General features: G+C 42.3%; 1 protein-coding gene across 1 annotated transcript in view; it reads left to right on the top strand.

The window, feature by feature from the left end:
- dars1 (aspartyl-tRNA synthetase 1) overlaps positions 1-17,645 on the top strand; it is an 87,561-nt gene that overhangs the window by 16,245 nt on the left and 53,671 nt on the right. The window contains exons 4-6 of the mRNA XM_073025752.1: positions 458-515; positions 2,233-2,325; positions 13,893-13,995. Coding sequence (XP_072881853.1) covers positions 458-515; positions 2,233-2,325; positions 13,893-13,995 — 254 coding nt within the window. The remainder of the gene's footprint in view (positions 1-457; positions 516-2,232; positions 2,326-13,892; positions 13,996-17,645) is intronic.

Genomic DNA, 17,645 nt, shown 5'->3' with positions numbered 1-17,645 from the left:
TTGTCTCTTTTTGGGGGAGGGCTCTACTATGAATATCAGAGCATGTTATTCACAAATAAAAATTCTCAGTTAAATACTCATTTAAGTGAACAAAGGTTTGGGGCTGAATATTTTTAAAGGCACTGTATATGTAAAGTTACTGTATGTCATAGCTTCTTATAAACTTCATAATAACTTGCAATAGTGATAGAAGTTCCTGTGAAGAATGATAAAGGCCTTCTCAAATGTATCAACACAATTGCTTAAAATTTGTAGTGAAGAATGCCATTTGCTTTATAAATGAAATTGCTATAATCAATTTGTCATCTATACTGGGGTACCCAACCTGGAATTTAGGGAACCCTTGTTTAATGGTATTGGTCCATGACATTACAAAAGGCTGGGAACCCCTGATCTATAGAATATTTATCGTTTATATATAAGCCTCCGGTGTACTAAATATGGTTTCCCTTTTTAGGACTTTGCTAAGGACAGATATGGAATTCTTCCAATGATCCAATCACAAGAAAAACTGGGTGAGTTTAATAATGAAAAAAGACTTGCATATTATGGAAACAACAAGAAAAATACTAAAGAATACTTTTTTTTAAAAGAATTTTAAATAAAAGTCTGGTTCGATAGTTTCAAAAAGAAACTCTAAATTCAAGTGCTTTCTGCAAGCTAATAGATGCTATTGCACCAGCTAAAATGTCAGAAACAAAAACTAAATAAATACATTATTTGTTTTCTGAGAGACACATGAAAAAAGTCCCAAAAGTGTGATTATATTACTCTTCGCTTTTCTATAAGTCAATGCAAAAGCCAAGGGTTTTGTAATACAGGTTGAGTACCCCTTTATCTGAAATACTTGGGGTCAGAAGTGTTTTGGTTTTCGGATTTTTTGGGATTTTGTAATATTCTGTATAATGAGATAGCTTGGGATCGCCATCATTTCTGACTGAATTTATATGCGACTGGTAAGAAGTCTTTATCTTACACTTGTTCATCATACATTTGTACTTAACTGTAAAAATTATTACCTACCATTAATATAATGAAAATATAATGTGTGCAGGATAACAGAAGTAGCACAGTAGCATCAGGAAAATATCTGGATCAGCTGTTGAACAACAACAAACAATGGCAGGTTTTTAGTCTCCACCTCCAGTGCCGTGTTTTGATTAAAAGGTTACAGTACATTGTATTTGGGCTTTACTTTTTTTTAGGTTTATGTAGGCTATAAAACCAATCAGCATTGTAGACTCGTTCTTTTAGATTTTCGTCACTGATGATCTTCACAAATTTATCAGTGAATTTATCTGCTGTTTTGTGATCAGCAAACTCTTTATCTTTAAAAGTTTTAAAATCTTTAAGAATTTAATGCCATTCTTTTTCTTAAATTTCTGCAACCAACCTTCTGAATATTCACAATTAGCGTCAAATTTCAGTTTGTCTCGGTAGATCTTTGTTTGTTTCATTATCCACATGCCACTGTGGCATATGCTCACTGACACTGCCAAATTAATTCTTTCAATACAGGATTAAGATTTTTTTGCTTTAGGCAGTGTTTTCTATTTTTTCATTAACTTCATTACATATGTGATGTCACTTCTCATAACTGTCTGTGATGTGCAGAGACCTGTGCATTGCCTGCGAACCTTGTGCAATTTTCCACTTGTGACACTATGTCAGTGCTCAAAAAACTTCAGATTTTGTAATTTCAGATAATGGGTACTCAACTTGTATAAGAAAAAAATAATAAGAGTACTATCTTTTCATGCAAGTTTAAATGATGGAAGTTCAACTTCCTTTATGAGGGTGCTCAGATTCCGCCCCCCCCCCCCCCCCCAAATCCTCATATTGAGAAAAGATCTGGACTGTGTGTAAGCAGCCTAAACAGACTATGTTTTGCTTTCTCATCTATATATCACAGTGATTTGATCTTTGAGATGACACACTATTTTCAGAGATAACACTAACACAGTGTTGCAACAGACACCAATGCTGGAGGAACTCAGCAAGCCAGGCAGCATCCACGGAAAAGAATACTGTCAACATTTCGTGCCGAGACCCTTCTTCAAGTCCTGATGAAGGATCTCGGCTGAAATGTCAACTGTTTACTGTCTTCTACAGATGCTGCCTGGCCTGCTGAGTTCCTCCAGCATTTTGTGTGTGCTGCTTTGGACTTCCAGTATCTGCAGATTTTTTTTTGTGTTTGTGATACTAAAACGGTAATATCTTCTTTATGTAAAGACCGGGTGTTGGTTCATGTGAAAAGTTTGACAGAAGATAAAGCCAACCAGATGGTCTGGCTCCGTTCCAGGGTCCACACCAGCAGAGCAAAAGGTAAGAATGATGCACAACAGTATTGACTTGTCTTTCCCTTTTATACTTGGTCAACAGGAAACAGCTTTCTGGGGGTAAAAGTTTCCCATGATAAGAATAAGGCTTTTGGAAGAACTTACTTCAGCCCTACAAGCAAATTAGACAACAAGTCCTGAACTTTTTGAAGATAAAATAGAAAGCACATACACAATTAATATTTGCAAACTACTTGACTGATTAACAGTAGTGCTTTCATTCTGAATGGGAGCCCAATAGCAATAAAACTCTGGTTAAACAGCATGTGGAGTATTGAATGCAATTCTGGTTGCCGCATTATAGAAAAGATGTTTAGGCCTTGGAGAGAATGCAGTGGAGGTTTACCAGGATGCTACCTGGATTTGAGGGTGTATACAATTAGGAGAGATTGGACAAACAGACTGTTTTCTCTGGAGCAGCGGAAGCTGAGGGGAGACTCGCTAGAAATTTATAACATTATGAAAGACATGGGTAGGGTAGACAGCTGGTATCTTTATCCCAGAATCAAAATGCTTAATACTAGAGGGCATTTAAGGTGAGAGCGGGGAATTTCAAAGGAGATGTGCATTGCAAATGTTTGTATGCGTGAGTGATGGGTGCCTGGAATGTGCTGCCAAGGCTGGTGGTGGAGATCAATAGGACAGAGTTATAGAGCACTACAACACAATAAAACAGGCCCTTTGGCCCATCTAGGTCATGCTGTCCTTGTTTTCTGCCGAGACCCATCAGCCTGCACCTAGATCACAGCCCTCTATCCCTCTGTCATCCATGCACCTATCCAAACTACTGCTGCAGTCAAGTCCTGAACTTAACCCAGTATGTTGAGGATGGCTTTGAAATGCGACAAATTACAGGTCAGTAGACGATGCAGTCAACCTGGGACTGCACTATATCCTGCAACATCTGGATCGTCCTGGGACCTATGCTCGGATGCTGTTTGTGGATTTCAGTTTGGCGTTTAACACCATCGTCCCTCATACCCTCTGCTCCAAATTGTCTCACCTTACTGTGCCACCTGACCTCTGCGATTGGATTTACAGCTTCCTGACCAACAGAAGTCAGCAGGTAAGGATGGGACAGGTCACCTCGGATATTCAAATCACCAACACCGGCGCCCCCCAGCAGTGTGTCCTCTCTCCACTGCTGTTCTCCCTCTACACCAATGACTGCACCTCCTGCAACCCCTATGTGAAGCTTTTGAAGTTTGCAGACGACACTACCGTCATCGGACTCATCCAGAATAGTGATGAGTCTGCATATCGACAGCAGGTGGACCAACTGGCGCTCTGGTGCAGTCAGAACAATCTGGAGCTGAACACGCTCAAGACAAAGGAGATGATAGTGGATTTCAGGAGACATCCCCCCGCTATGTCTCCCCTCACAGTCCTCAGCAGCCCTGTGTCCACCGTGGAGAACTTCAGGTTCCTGGGAACCACCATCTCTCAGGATCTGAAGTGGGAGCAGAACATCAGCTCCATCCTGAAGAAGGCCCAGCAGCGGATGTATTTCCTGCGGCTCTTGAGGAAATACGGTCTGCCTCAGGAATTGCTGCTGCAGTTCTACACTGCAGTCATTGAGTCTGTCCTGTGCACCTCCATCATTGTGTGGTTTGGAGCCGCCACCAAGCAGGATAGAACCAGACTACAGCGCACAGTGAGGACTGCCGAGCGCATCATTGGAGCCTCCCTGCCCTCTATTGTGGACCTGTACTCTTCCAGGTTGAAGAAGAGGGCGGGGAACATCATAAAGGACTCCTCCCATCCTGTGCACGGACTGTTTGATCTGCTTCCATCTGGTAGGCGCTTCAGATCCCTCCAGACTAAGACTAATAGGCACTGGAGAAGTTTTTTCCCTACTGCGGTCACTTTGCTGAACAGTTAACTGCCGGTTAACTGTCGGCTAACTATTACTTGGATTGCACTACCTGTATGTATAATCTATATTTTCATTTATATTTATCATTATTATTGTTATGAGCAGAGAGACAACATCTGCCGGAAGTAAATTCCTTGTATGTGCATAGGTACTTGGCGATTAAAGTCTGATTCTGATACGACACTGTGAATTACAGAAGCCTTCTACTGAAATTATCTAAAATGTTAAAGAATGAAACCACAGTCTATAATAAGAAGCCTCCTAGAAAATCACAGATATTATGTCGAAATGAATGGAATTAAGAGTAGGTGGTGTCCACAAGTGAACGGACTACCACAGTGATCAGTCCTACTATTTAATGTTTACACAAACGACCAACCAACTTTTCCTAACACATGCAGGTTTATTTATGCAGATGACCGATGCATAGCAACACAAGCTAACTCCTTCCAAAAAGTTGAAGCACGATTTACAGCAGTCCTCGAAGCAACGAAGCAGTATTATGAAAAATGGTCTCTGAACCCAAATCCATCAAACACTCAAGTGTGTGCATTCCACCCGAGGAATCGGAAACCCAAGATCTTCTGGTGTGGGAAGGGGCTTGAACACCATTCGATTCCAATTTACCTGGGCGTGACCCTGGATAGGACACTCTCATTTGCCACCCACATCCAAAAACTCAGAGGGAAAGTTGGCTCTCGCAATTCTGTCTTGAAAAAATTAGCAGGCACAAAATGGGGAGCTAATGCTCACACACTTAGATCAACTGCCCTAGCACTCTGCTATGTACCTGCAGAATATTGTGCACCTGTATGGGGCAGATCAGCCCATGCAAAGAAAATAGACCCATTGCTTAACAAAGCCTGCTGAATAATCACGGGCACACTGCACCCCACACCCAGTAACACCATTTACAGACTTGCAGGCATTGCTCCCCCAGAGATCCGAAGACACACTACAACAAAAATTGCAAAAGGTAAGCAGAACTTGGATCCATGGCACCCACTACATCATTATGTGCCAGTTTCTAACCGCCTAAAATCAAGGAAAAGCTTTGCTACAGTGGAGGAACTACCACACGGAACATTACCCCCAAACATACAGGGTTGTCCTCTGGCAACAAATAGAAGCTAGAACCCCACCAAACAATACAGTGCAAGACCCCACAGAAATGTTGCCAGACGGGGCACTGCTTAACAGACAGAAGTGGTGCACTCTTAACGGAGTGAGCGAGAGTTTGTAGGACAGGAGACAATATGGTGAAGTGGGGTTTAAAGACCAGCGAATCCTGTGAGTGTGGTGAAAGGGTGCAGAACATTGAACACGTTCTGCGCAACTGCCCACTCTCTCCTGATTTAGCTGACACTGACCTGCTCAACATCAACCAAACAACACTAGAGTGGCTGGCTGTCCGGTGTGACAAGCTATGATGATCATGACTCCTAAATGTTACAATTGAACCTGAATCTAGTACTTCCACTAGAAACTTGTTCCATACCCTCAACACCCTCTGAGTGAAATCAATCCCCCTCACATTCCCCTTAAATATTTCATATTTCACCCTAAACCTATGACCTCTAATTTTAATCCTAACCTGAGAGGAGAAAGCCTGCATGCATTCACCCTGTCTATACCCCTCATAATTACACCACTGTAATTTCTCCCCCCATTCTTCTGTATTGCTGTGAATAAAGCCCTAATTTTTCAGGCTACCTGTAACTCAGATCCTCAGGTCCCAGCGACATCCGTGTAACTTTTCTCTGCATTCTTTCAAGCTTATTTATATCTTTCCCATAAGAAAGTAACCAGAACTGCACACAATACTCCAAACCTGGCTTCATCAACTTCTTAAACAATTTCAACTTAACATCCTAACTCCTACTCAATAATCTAAGAAGGCCAATGTACCCAAAGCCCTGTTTATGACCCTATATACCTGTGATGCCATTTTCAAGGAATTATGGATCTGCATTCTCAGAGCTCTTTGTTCTACTGCACGTCTCAATGCTATCCTATTCACATCCTTATCCTGATTTATCCTTTCGAAGTGCACTTGCATTTTTCAGTCCATTTTCCCAGCTGGTCCAGATCATTGGCAAGTTTTCTCAGTGTCCACTACACCCCTAATCCTGATTTTACCCACAACTTTGATGATCCAGTTTACCACATTGTCATCTTAGTCATTAATATAGATGATAAACAACAATGGACCCAGCACCAATCCCTGTGGCACTCCACTAATCACAAGCCTCTTCTGGTCAGAGAGACAACTATTTACTACCACACTTTGGCTTCTTCCACTGAACCAGTGTTGAATGCAATTGATTATTTCATTCTCAATGCCAAGCAGCTTAACCTTATGGACCAGCCTCCTCTGCAGGATTTTGTCAAAGGCCTTGCTAAAGTATTCCACTGACTTCTGTTCATCAATCTTCTTGGTAACCTTCTCAAAAAACTGTAAGTTCAGGTAGACATAACCTATTACGCAAAAACCATAGTGACTATCCCTAATCAGGCCCTGTCTATTCAAATTATATCCCTTCCAATTACTTGCCCACTACTGAAATCAGGCTCACTGGCCTATAATTTCCCATCGTAATCTTAGAGCCTTTCTAAAATAACGGGACATATTAGCTATCCTCCAGTCCTCCAGAACTTCACCTGTGGCTGAGGATGTTTTAAATATCTGCCAGGGCCCCTTCAATTTCTGCACTAGTCTTCTCCGAGGTCTGAGGGGGCACCGGCTCAAGCTCTAGGTATTTATCCACCCTATTTTGCCTCAAGGCAGCAAGCACCTCCTCTTCTGTAATATGTCTGTGATTTCACTGCTCTTTTTCCTCGTTTCTATAGACTTTACATCTGTCTCCCCAGTCAATGAGATACAAAAAAAAATTTAAGATCTCCCCCAATCTCTTTCAGACTAGATTAGCTTTATTTATCACGTGTACATCAATCATCAAAACATACAGTGAAATGCACCATTTACACCAACGACCAACACAGTCGGGGATGTTCTGGAGTCAGCCTACAAGGGTTGCCATGCCTCCCGCACCAACACAGCATGCCCACAACTCACTAACCCTCAGTTGCACGTCTTTAGAATGTGGGAGGAAACCCATGCAGTCACAGAGACTTACAGACAGCAGCAGGAATTGAACCCTGATTGCTGGCACTCTAAAGCACTGCACTGACTACTGTGTCACTGTGCAGACCTTTACACTACTGTGCCAGTTTTATTCTGCCATGTTGCCCTTGCAGAGCTGGCTTCATGCATTGATGACCACACTGATCTTCAAGAGGATCAGGTTGGTCCCTTGCTACCCTTTTGTTTAAGATTCTCTTTCACATTGCCTGCAGAGCAACCTCATGTCCTCTTGGAGCTTCCTGCTTTCGCTCAGGTGTTCTCAGGAATTTAGTATACTTTACTTTATTGTCACCAAACAATTGATACTAGAGCGTACAATCATTCACAGCGATGTTTGATTCTGCGCTTCACGCTCCCTGAAGTACAAATCAAAGTAAATATAATAAAAATCTAAATTATAAATCATAATTAATAGAAAAGGGAAAGTAAGGTAGTGTAAGTCAGGTCCTGATATTTGGAAGGTACGGACCAGATCCAGGTCAGGATCCGTTCAGCAGTCTTATCACAGTTGGAAAGTAGCTGTTCCCAAATCCGGCCGTACGAATCTTCAAGCTCCTGAACCTTCTCCTGGAGGGAAGAGGGACAAAAAGTGTGTTGGCTGGGTGGGTTGTGTCCTTGATTATCCCAGCAGCACTGCTCCGACAGCATGTGGTCTAAAGTGAGTCCAAGGATGGAAGATTGGTTTGTGTGATGTGCTGGGCTATGTTCGTGATCTTCTGCAGCTTCTTCCGGTCTTGGACAGGACAACTTCCATACCAGGTTGGGATGCACTCTAGAAGAATACTTTCTACGGTGCATCTATAAAAATTAGTGAGGGTTTTAGGGGCCAGGCCAAATTTCTTCAGCTTTCTCAGGAAGTAAAGGCGCTGGTGGGCCTTCTTGGCAGTGGACTCTGCTTGGTTAGACCAAGTCAGGTCATTTGTGATATTCACCCCGAGGAATTTAAAGTTTTTGACCTGTTCCACCGGCGCACCACTGATGTAGATGGGGTCGTGCAGTCCGCTACTCCTTCTGAAGTCAACAACCAATTCCTTTGTCTTGCTAACGTTGAGGGATGGGTTATTGTCTTTGCACCATGCCACCAGATTCTTAATTTCCTCTCTGTACTCAGACTCATCATTACCCAAGATACGGCCTAGAATTGTGGTGTCATCAGTAAACTTAAATATTGAGTTTGATGGAAACTTGGCTACACAATCATGGGTGTACAGTGAGTACAGCAGGGGGCTGAGTACACAGCCTTGTGGGGCACCAGTGATTGTACTCCTCACGAACCTCATTTTATCCTAACTATCTATACCTGATATGCTTGTGAATGTGCAGAGAATGAAGGGATGTAGACCTTGTGCAGGAACTAGTTTAGTTAGGGGATTAATTACTAATCTAATTAGATCAGCACAATGTTATTGGCTGAGAGGCCTGTTCCTGTGCTGTACTGTTTTATGTTCTACGACTTGAATCATTCGTTATTCATTATCGTGGCACAACAGAGCAGGCGTGTGGATGTCAGCAAGTTAGACCGGCAGGAAGAATTTAAAAGGACAGCATTATTTCTTCAGCGGTTTGATGGAGGCACGACTGAGCAGGCACATGGACATCAATGAGTTAGACTGGCAGGAAGAATTTAAAAAGTAGACAACATTATAGAGTGGGTGTTAGAGTAGAGTGAGTCAGAGTAGGAGGGCTTTGGCGCAACAGGGCTTCGGCGATAACGGGTCGAGTCAGGTAAGTTTCTTGTGAAGAATAGGAATAGGAAGTATGTCTGCAAGGCCAGTGTTCTGTACTAGGCGTCAGATATGGGATGTCCGGGAGTCTCCCAGCCTCCCAGACATCCACATCTGCACCAGGTGTGTCGAGCTGCAGCTCCTTAGGGACCGGGTTAGGGAACTGGAGATGCAGCTCGATGACCTTTGTCTGGTCAGGGAAAGTTTGGATGTGATAGATAGGAGTTATAGGCAAGTCCCAGATCCTTGGGAGACAGATAAGTGGGTAACAGGAGAGGGAAGGGCAAGAGTCAGATAATAGAGAGTGCTCCTGTGGCTATCCCCCTTAACAATAAGTACTCCTGTTTAGGTACTGTTGGTGCAAAGAGGTGGTGGGTGGAACCTACCTGGGGGAAGCAACAGTGGCTGCACCTCTGGCACAGCGTCTGGCCCTGTGGCTCAGAAGGGTAGGTAAAGGAAGAGGATGGCAGCAGTGAGAGGGGACTCTGTAGTTCGGGGGTCAGACAGGCAATTCTGTGGACGCAGGAAAGAAACACGGTAGTTAGCCTGCCAGGTGCCAGGGTCCGGGATGTTTCTGATAGCGTCCACGATATCCTGAAGTGGGAAGGTGAACAGCCAGAGGACATGGTACTTATTGGTACCAATGACATAGGTAGGAAATGAGAGGAGGTACTGAAAACAAGACTACAGGGAGTTAGGAAGGAAGTTGCGAAACAGGACCTTAAGGGTAGTAATCTCAGGATTAACGTCTGTGCCACATGACACTGAATATAGGAATAGAGTGAAGTGGAGGATAAATGCATGGCTGAGGGATTGGAACAGGGGGCAGGGGTTCAGATTTCTGGATTATTAGGTCCTCTTTTGGGGCAGGTGTGACCTGTACAATAAGGGTTGCACTTGAATCCCAGGGGGACCAATATCCTGGCAGGGAGGTTTGCAAAGGCTATTGGGGAGAGTTTAAACTAGAATTGCTGGGGGGGTGGGAACCGAACTGAATTGACGGAGGAAGAGACGGTTGGCTCACAAATGGAGAAGGCTTATAGGCTTTGCGAGAGGGAGGATAGGCAGGTGATAGAGAAGTGATGCACTCAGACTGATGGTTTGAGATGTGTATTTTAATGCAAGGAGTATCATGAATAAAGTGGATGAGCTTAGACCATAGATCAGTTCTTGGAGCTATGATGTTGTGGCCATTACAGATACTGGAATGGTTCAGGGACAGGAATGGCTACTTCGAGTGCCAGGCTTTAGATGTTTCAGAAAAGACAGGGAGGGAGGCAAAAGAGGTGGGCTGTGTAGCACTGCTGATCAGAGATAGTGTCATGGCTGCAGAAAAGGAGGAAGTCATGGAGGGATTGTCTAGTGAGTCTCTGTGGGTGGAAGTTAGGAACAGGAAGGGCTCAATAACTCTACTGGGTGTTTTTTATAGACCACCCAATAGTAACAAAGACATCGAGGAGCAGATAGGGAGACAGATTCTCGAACGGTGCAATAATAACAGGGTTGTCGTGATGAGAGATTTTAATTTCGCCAATATTGATTGGCATCTCTGTAGAGAAATGGGTTTAGATGGGGTGGAGTTTGTTAGGTGTGTTCAGGAAGGAGCCCTGACACAATATGTAGATAAGACTACAAAAGGAGAGGCTGTACTTGATCTGGTATTGAGAAATGAACCTGGTCAGGTGTCAGGTCTGTCAGTAGGAGAGCATTTTGGAGATAGTGATCACAGTTCTACCTCTTTTACCATAGCAATGGAGAGGGATAGGAGCAGACAAGTTAGGAAAGCATTTAATTTGAGTTAAGGGGAAATATGAAGCTATTAGGCAGGAACTTGGAAGCATAAATTGGGAGCAAGTGTTCTCAGGAAAATGTATGGCAGAAATGTGGCAAATATTCAGGGCATATTTGCGTGGTGTTCTGCATAGGTACGTTCCAATGAGACGGAAAGGATGGTAGGGTACAGGAACCATGGTATATGAAGGCTGTTGAAAATCTAGACAAGAAGAAGAGAAAGGTTATGATAAGTTCAAAAAACTAAGTAATGATCGAGATCAAGAAAATTATAATGCTAGCAGGAAGGAGCTTAAGAATGAAATTAAGAGCCAGAAGGGGCCATGAGAAGGCCTTGGCAAGCAGGATTAAGGAAAACCCCATGGCTTTTTACAATGTGAAAGAATAGGACTAATCATGTGTGACAGTGGAAAAGTATGTATGGAACTGGAGGAGAGAGCAGAGGTACTTAATGAATACTTCGCTTCAGTATTCACTGCAGAAAAAGATCTTGGTGATTGTAGGGGTGACTTACAGTGGATTGAAAAGCTTGAGCATATAGACATTAAGAAAGAGATGTGCTGGAGCTTATAGAAAGCATCAAGTTGGATAAGTCACTGGGACCAGACAAGATATACCCTAGGCTACTGTGGGAGGTGAGGGAAGAGATTGCTGAGCCCCTGGCAATGATCTTTGCATCATCAATGGAGACTAGAGAGGTTCCAGAGGACTGGAGGGTTGCAGATGTTGTTCCTTTATTCAGAAAGGGAGTAGAGATAGCCCAGGAAATGATAGACCAGTGAGTCTTAATTTCAGTGGTTGGTAAGTTGATGGAGAAGATCCTGAGAGGCAGGATTTATGAACATTTGGAGAAGCATAATATGATTAGGAATAGTCAGCATGGCTTTGTCAAGGGCAGGTCGTGCCTTACGAGCCTGATTGAATTTTTTGAGGATGTGACTAAACACATTGATGAAGTTAGAGCAGTAGTTGTAGTGTATATGGATTTCAGTAAGGCATTTGATGAGGTGCCCTGTGCAAGGCTTATTAGGCCTGGGATTCAAAGGAACCTTGCTTTGTGGATCCAGAATAAGTTCGCCCACAGAAGGCAAAGAGTGGTTGTAGACGGGTCATATTCTGCATGGAGGTCGATGACCAGTGGTGTGCCTCAGGGCTCTGACCTGGGACCCCTTCTCTTCGTGATTTTTGTAAATGACCTGGATGAGGAAGTGGAGAGGTGGGTTAGTGAATTTGCTGATGACACAAAGGTTGGAAGTGTTGTGGATACTGTGGAGGGCTGTCAGAGGTTACAGCAGAACATCGATAGGATGCAAAACTGGGCTGAGGAGTTGCAGACTTTGGTAGGTCAAATATGATAGCAGAATATAGTATTAATGGTAAGACTCTTGGCAGTGTGGAGGATCAGAGGGATCTTGGCATCCGAGTCCATAGGACACTCAAAGCTGCTGCGCATGTTGACTGTGTGGTTAAGAAGTCAGACGGTGTATTGGCCTTCATCAACTGTGGGATTGAGTTCAAGAGCCGAGAGGTAATGTTACAGCTATATAGGACCCAGATCAGACCCCACTTGGAGTACTATGCTCAGTTCTGGTCACCTCACTACAGGAAGGATGTGGAAATTATAGAAAAGGTGCAGAGGAGATTTCCAAGGATGTTGCCTGGATTGGGGAGCATGCCTGATGAGAATAGATTGAGTGAACTTGGCGTTTTCTCCTTGGAGCGACGGAGGATGAGAGGTGACCTGATAGAGGTGTACAAGGTGATGAGAGGCATTGATCATGTGGGTAGTCAGAGACTTTTCCCCAGGGCTGGAATGGCTAGCACGAGAGGGCACAGTTTTAAGGAGCTTGGAATTAGGTACAGAGAAGACGTCAAGTGTAAGTTTTTTATGCAAAGAGTGGTGAGTGCGTAGAATGGGCTGCCGGCGACGGTGGTGGAGGCGGATACAATAGGATCTTTTATGAGACCCTTGGATAGGTACATGGAGCTTAGAAAAACCGAGGGCTATGGGTGACCATAGGTAAGTTCTAAAGTAAGGACATGTTTGGCACAGTATTATGGGCCAAAGGGCCTCTATTGTGCTGTAAGTTTTCTATGTTTCTATTATGTAGACAATACAGATACTGAAGATCATTTCCAGCCGAAGTAAATACATTAAACTTACCTATACAACTCCCTCACATTGATTTTATTACCTTGTAGAAAAGGGCAAAAATCTTCAGCAATTAATTCTGTATAATGATTAATAGGTAATCAAACATGTCCAGATTCATTTTTAACGGGTAAGGTTGAATTGGTCAAATAACCTTCCAATAGTCCTGTTTATCATGTATGCTGTCATTTAACTAATGGACGTCCTGCTGATAATCAGTCCAGTTTTTACAATATGATTTTCTCTGCCATCTATGTAGTTTTACATTACAGCGTAAATCTAGTAATTCTTGGTTACTTTTGTTCCAGGATGTTACAGTGAAGGGTGTAAGAAATAGTTGTAGGCTCAACTGCCCCTTGAGCCTGTTCAGCCATACAGTCAGCTCATCACCCCCATCCTTGCCCAGTTTCATTTGAATCTCTTCATTCACAAAAATCTATTGATCCTAGACTTCAATATAAACATTAACTTAGTATGCACATTTCTCTATTTAAACACCTTTAGTAGATTGTCTTTGTTCATGAAGTTTACAGGGATATTACCTATGTGGCTAATTGATTTTTGGCAGTAGATTTTTGTTAAAATCATTTTCAGCAAGCTAGGAATCAAAGATTATTTTGCCACAAAGTGAACAATTTGGAGTTAGTCTTTCTGGAAATTTTGACTAATTAATTTGGTCTGTGAGATTCTGATAGATAACCTTTTGATTTGATGTGTATAGATAGAAATGTTTTTCTGCACCTGTTTCTGTCCAGCTTTAAAGGAAAACTATGAATAACAAAAAGCTGTGACTAAGAAACAAAGAAGTGTGTCAAGGGATCTTGTGTTATGTAGCACTCAATGCACACTATTTTTGTCTCCACAGGGAAGCAATGCTTTTTAGTTCTACGTCAGCAGCAGTTTAACGTCCAAGGACTTGTAGCTGTGGGAGACCATGTGAGCAAACAGATGGTCAAATTTGCTGCTAAGTGAGTTCAGAATCATATCCTGTTTGAAGTACAAATATGAGAAAGTACATTATAGGGTTACTTTGTTGGCATGGTTCTGATAAATTAGTGTACAGTTCTTAAATGCCATTGTTTTGATGTTCAAGCTGTAAAGGAATGTTATAAGTTATAAAGATTATTGAAACCTAGTCCATTCTGAAAATTCAAACCATCTAAAATTAATCTGGTATTTTCTGAAAAAATGTCCTCAGAATCAGGTTTAATATCACTGTCATATCTTATGAAGTTTGTTGATATGTGGCAGGAGTACATTGCAATACACAGTAAAATCTGTAATTTACTTATAAAGAAAATTCAAATAAATGCAAAAAGAATAAAAAAGGATTAAAGTAGTGTTCATTGGTTCAATGTGCATTCAGAAGTCAGTTGGCAGAGGAGAAGGAGCTGTTCCTGAATTGTTGTGTGTGTGTCTTTAGGCTCCTGTACCTCCTCCCTGATGGTAGCAATGGGATGGTAGCATGTTCTAGGTGATGGGGGTCCATAATGATGGATGGCACCTTCTTCAGACATCACTCCTTAAAGATGTCCTGGATGCTAGGGAGACTAGAGCCGATGATGGAGCTGACTGAGTTCACAACTTTCTACAGCTTTTCCTCATCCTGTGCAGTGCCCTCCACCCCTATACCAGATGGTGATACAGCCAGATAGAATGTTGTCCTTGGTACATCTGTAGAAATCTGTGAGTTTCTTTGGTGATATATTAAATCTCCTCAAACTCCTAATGAAATATGGCTGTGCCGTGCCGCCTTTGTAGCTGCATCAATATGCTGAGCCCAGGACAGATCCTTAGAAATGTTGACACCAAGAAGCTTGAAATTGTTCACCCCTTTCATTACTGATCGTTCAATGAGGACTGATGTGTGTGACTCCATCTTACCCTTTCTGAAGTCCACAGTCAATTTTTTGGTCTTACTGACATTGAGTGCAAAGTTGTTGCTGTGACACCACTCAGCGAGCTGATCTATACGTCTTCCTGATCTATTCCTGTACGTCTTCTCACTGCCATCTGAAATTCCTGATTGATGTAAACAAAATTATGAAGTCTGTAGATTGGATTGACAGGCAACTCTACAAAGGGGAAAGGATTGCTTAGTAACACTACTTAAGGGATGGGAGAAGTAGAGGGAATTTGAGGAAGAAGTTTTTCACCAACCTGGTAGTTTCAATTGGGGAAACAGTACCTGAAGTGGAGGCAGTGATTTTTGCAACATATAAAAAGTCTGGAGATGGCTACATGCACAGTACCAGAATATGGATTTTGATGGTTTGCATGAATCTGGTGGACCTAAGAGCCTGTATTCATGTTGTATGGCTCTCTGACAACAATCTGAAAGTGGAAACACAAGTAAATAGAGTGGTATAGAAGGCATTTGGTGTGCTAGTCTTCATCATTAGGGGCATAGTGTATAAGAGTCAGGAAGTCGTGCTGCTGTAATATGAAACTCAGTCAAGCCACACTTGATGTACTGTGTGCAGTACTGATCGCCACATTACAGAAAGGATGTGGAGACTTTGGAGAGGATGCAGAAGAGATTTACCAAGATGCTACCTGGATAAGAGGGCATTACCAATACCCTGTAATGTTGATTCCCCTATTTCTAAATGGGGAGCAAATTCACAAATTGAGGTACAAAGGGACTCCGGAGTCCTCGTGTAGGATTCCCTAAATGTTAACTTGCAGGTTGAGTCAGTAGTAAGGAAGGCAAGTGCAATTTTAGCATTCATTTCAGGAGCACTAGAATATAAAGGCAAGGATGTAATTCTAACATTTTATAAGGCAGTGGTCAGACCACATTTGGAATATTGTGAACAGTTTTGAGCCTCATACCTAAGAAAGGATATGCTGGAATTGGAGAAGGCTTACAGTGTTTAAACTGCCCTAGTTTTACTTCCCAAAATGCATTGCTTTGCACTTGTTTGTGTTGTAGTCCATCTGCCATTCGTTTGCCCACTTTCCCAGTTGGTCTAAATCCTGTGGCAACCCTTAGACAAACTTCACCGTGTGACCGATCACAGGCCTCCAGTCTGAAAAGCAAACTTACACTGCCACCCTCTGACCCCTGTGGCTAGAAAAATTACAATCTTATCACATCAAATCTCCCCACATTCCCCTGTCCCTCTCACCATTGGTTTTTCCCTCCCTCAGCTGCTTTCACTACTCTCTGCTGCTCTGTCTGACGGCCTCCAAATCTATCCTTTATGACTGAGGTTGCTGGCTAGTCTGCCAATGTTTTCCCTCAAAGGCTGGTGATTAGTATAACATATAACAATCACAGCACGGAAACAGGCCATCTCGGCCCTCCTAGTCCGTGTCGAACTCTTAATCTCACCTAGTCCCACCTACCCGCACTCAGCCCATAACCCTCCACTCCTTTCCTGTCCATATACCTATCCAATTTTACCTTAAATGACACAACTGAACTGGCCTCTACTACTTCTACAGGAAGCTCATTCCACACAGCTATCACTCTCTGAGTAAAGAAATACCCCCTCGTGTTTCCCTTAAACTTTTGCCCCCTAACTCTCAAATCATGTCCTCTCGTTTGAATCTCCCCTACTCTCAATGGAAACAACCTATTCACATCAACTCTATCTATCCCTCTCAAAATTTTAAATACCTCGATCAAATCCCCCCTCAACCTTGTACGCTCCAATGAATAGAGACCTAACTTGTTCAACCTTTCTCTGTGCTGAAACCCAGGTAACATCCTAGTAAATCGTCTCTGCACTCTCTCTAATTTATTGATATCTTTCCTATAATTCGGTGACCAGAACTGTACACAATATTCCAAATTTGGCCTTAACAATGCCTTGTACAATTTTAACATTACATCCCAACTTCTGTACTCAATGCTCTAAACGAAGTTTAGATTAGTCATTGATCTAAACAAAGTTTAGATTAGTCATTGATCTAAACGAATATGAGCAAGAACTAGTCAATATTTTTTCCCCTGCGTTCAGTGATTTGGTGATTGTGACTATACAACTATATAACAGAGTATGAGCATTGAAATTTTGGAATTCTACTTGTATACTTATTTGAAGAAATTGAAGGTTAAAGATAAAGGAAAAAAAAGTGGAGTTTAGCACTGTTTTAGATAACTCAAGAAATTTGTTCAGTTTAGGATTCATTTATATATGTGCTTGTCTATATTAATGTAGTGTTAAAATATACTTTGAATCAAATTCTAAAGACCTAATTTTTAAATTATTTCAATTTTTCTTAGATTTGTAGCCATTTTTTCTTCAAGAACCAACATCTGATTGTGCAATTGTTCGGCTCTGGTGTTTAAAATAGATATCCTGGCGGATGTTTTTGTAAGGGTGATTACAGGTTGCAGGTCATTAATGGGCTTTGTAAACTTATGTGATTACTCTACTGCAGACTTTTTTCACAGCTGTCTCAGCTTGATTGTGTTAAACTGATACGCCTGGTCTAACAGGCGAGACAGGAAGTTCATTTGCACCTGCCTCGGTTCAAAATGTTCTGTTACCCTTCACAGTACTTTTGTGTGGGAGTGTGATCACAGATTCAACTGGAGGGTGCTAGTTAGCAAAATATGTCTATATCCTTGTATATGCACTGCCTCCTCATGCAAATGTGTATTGAT

This window comes from Hemitrygon akajei, chromosome 2 (assembly GCF_048418815.1).
Source record: "Hemitrygon akajei chromosome 2, sHemAka1.3, whole genome shotgun sequence".
Taxonomy (NCBI): Eukaryota; Metazoa; Chordata; class Chondrichthyes; order Myliobatiformes; family Dasyatidae; genus Hemitrygon; species Hemitrygon akajei.
This window is presented reverse-complemented; position numbering and strand designations above follow the sequence as displayed.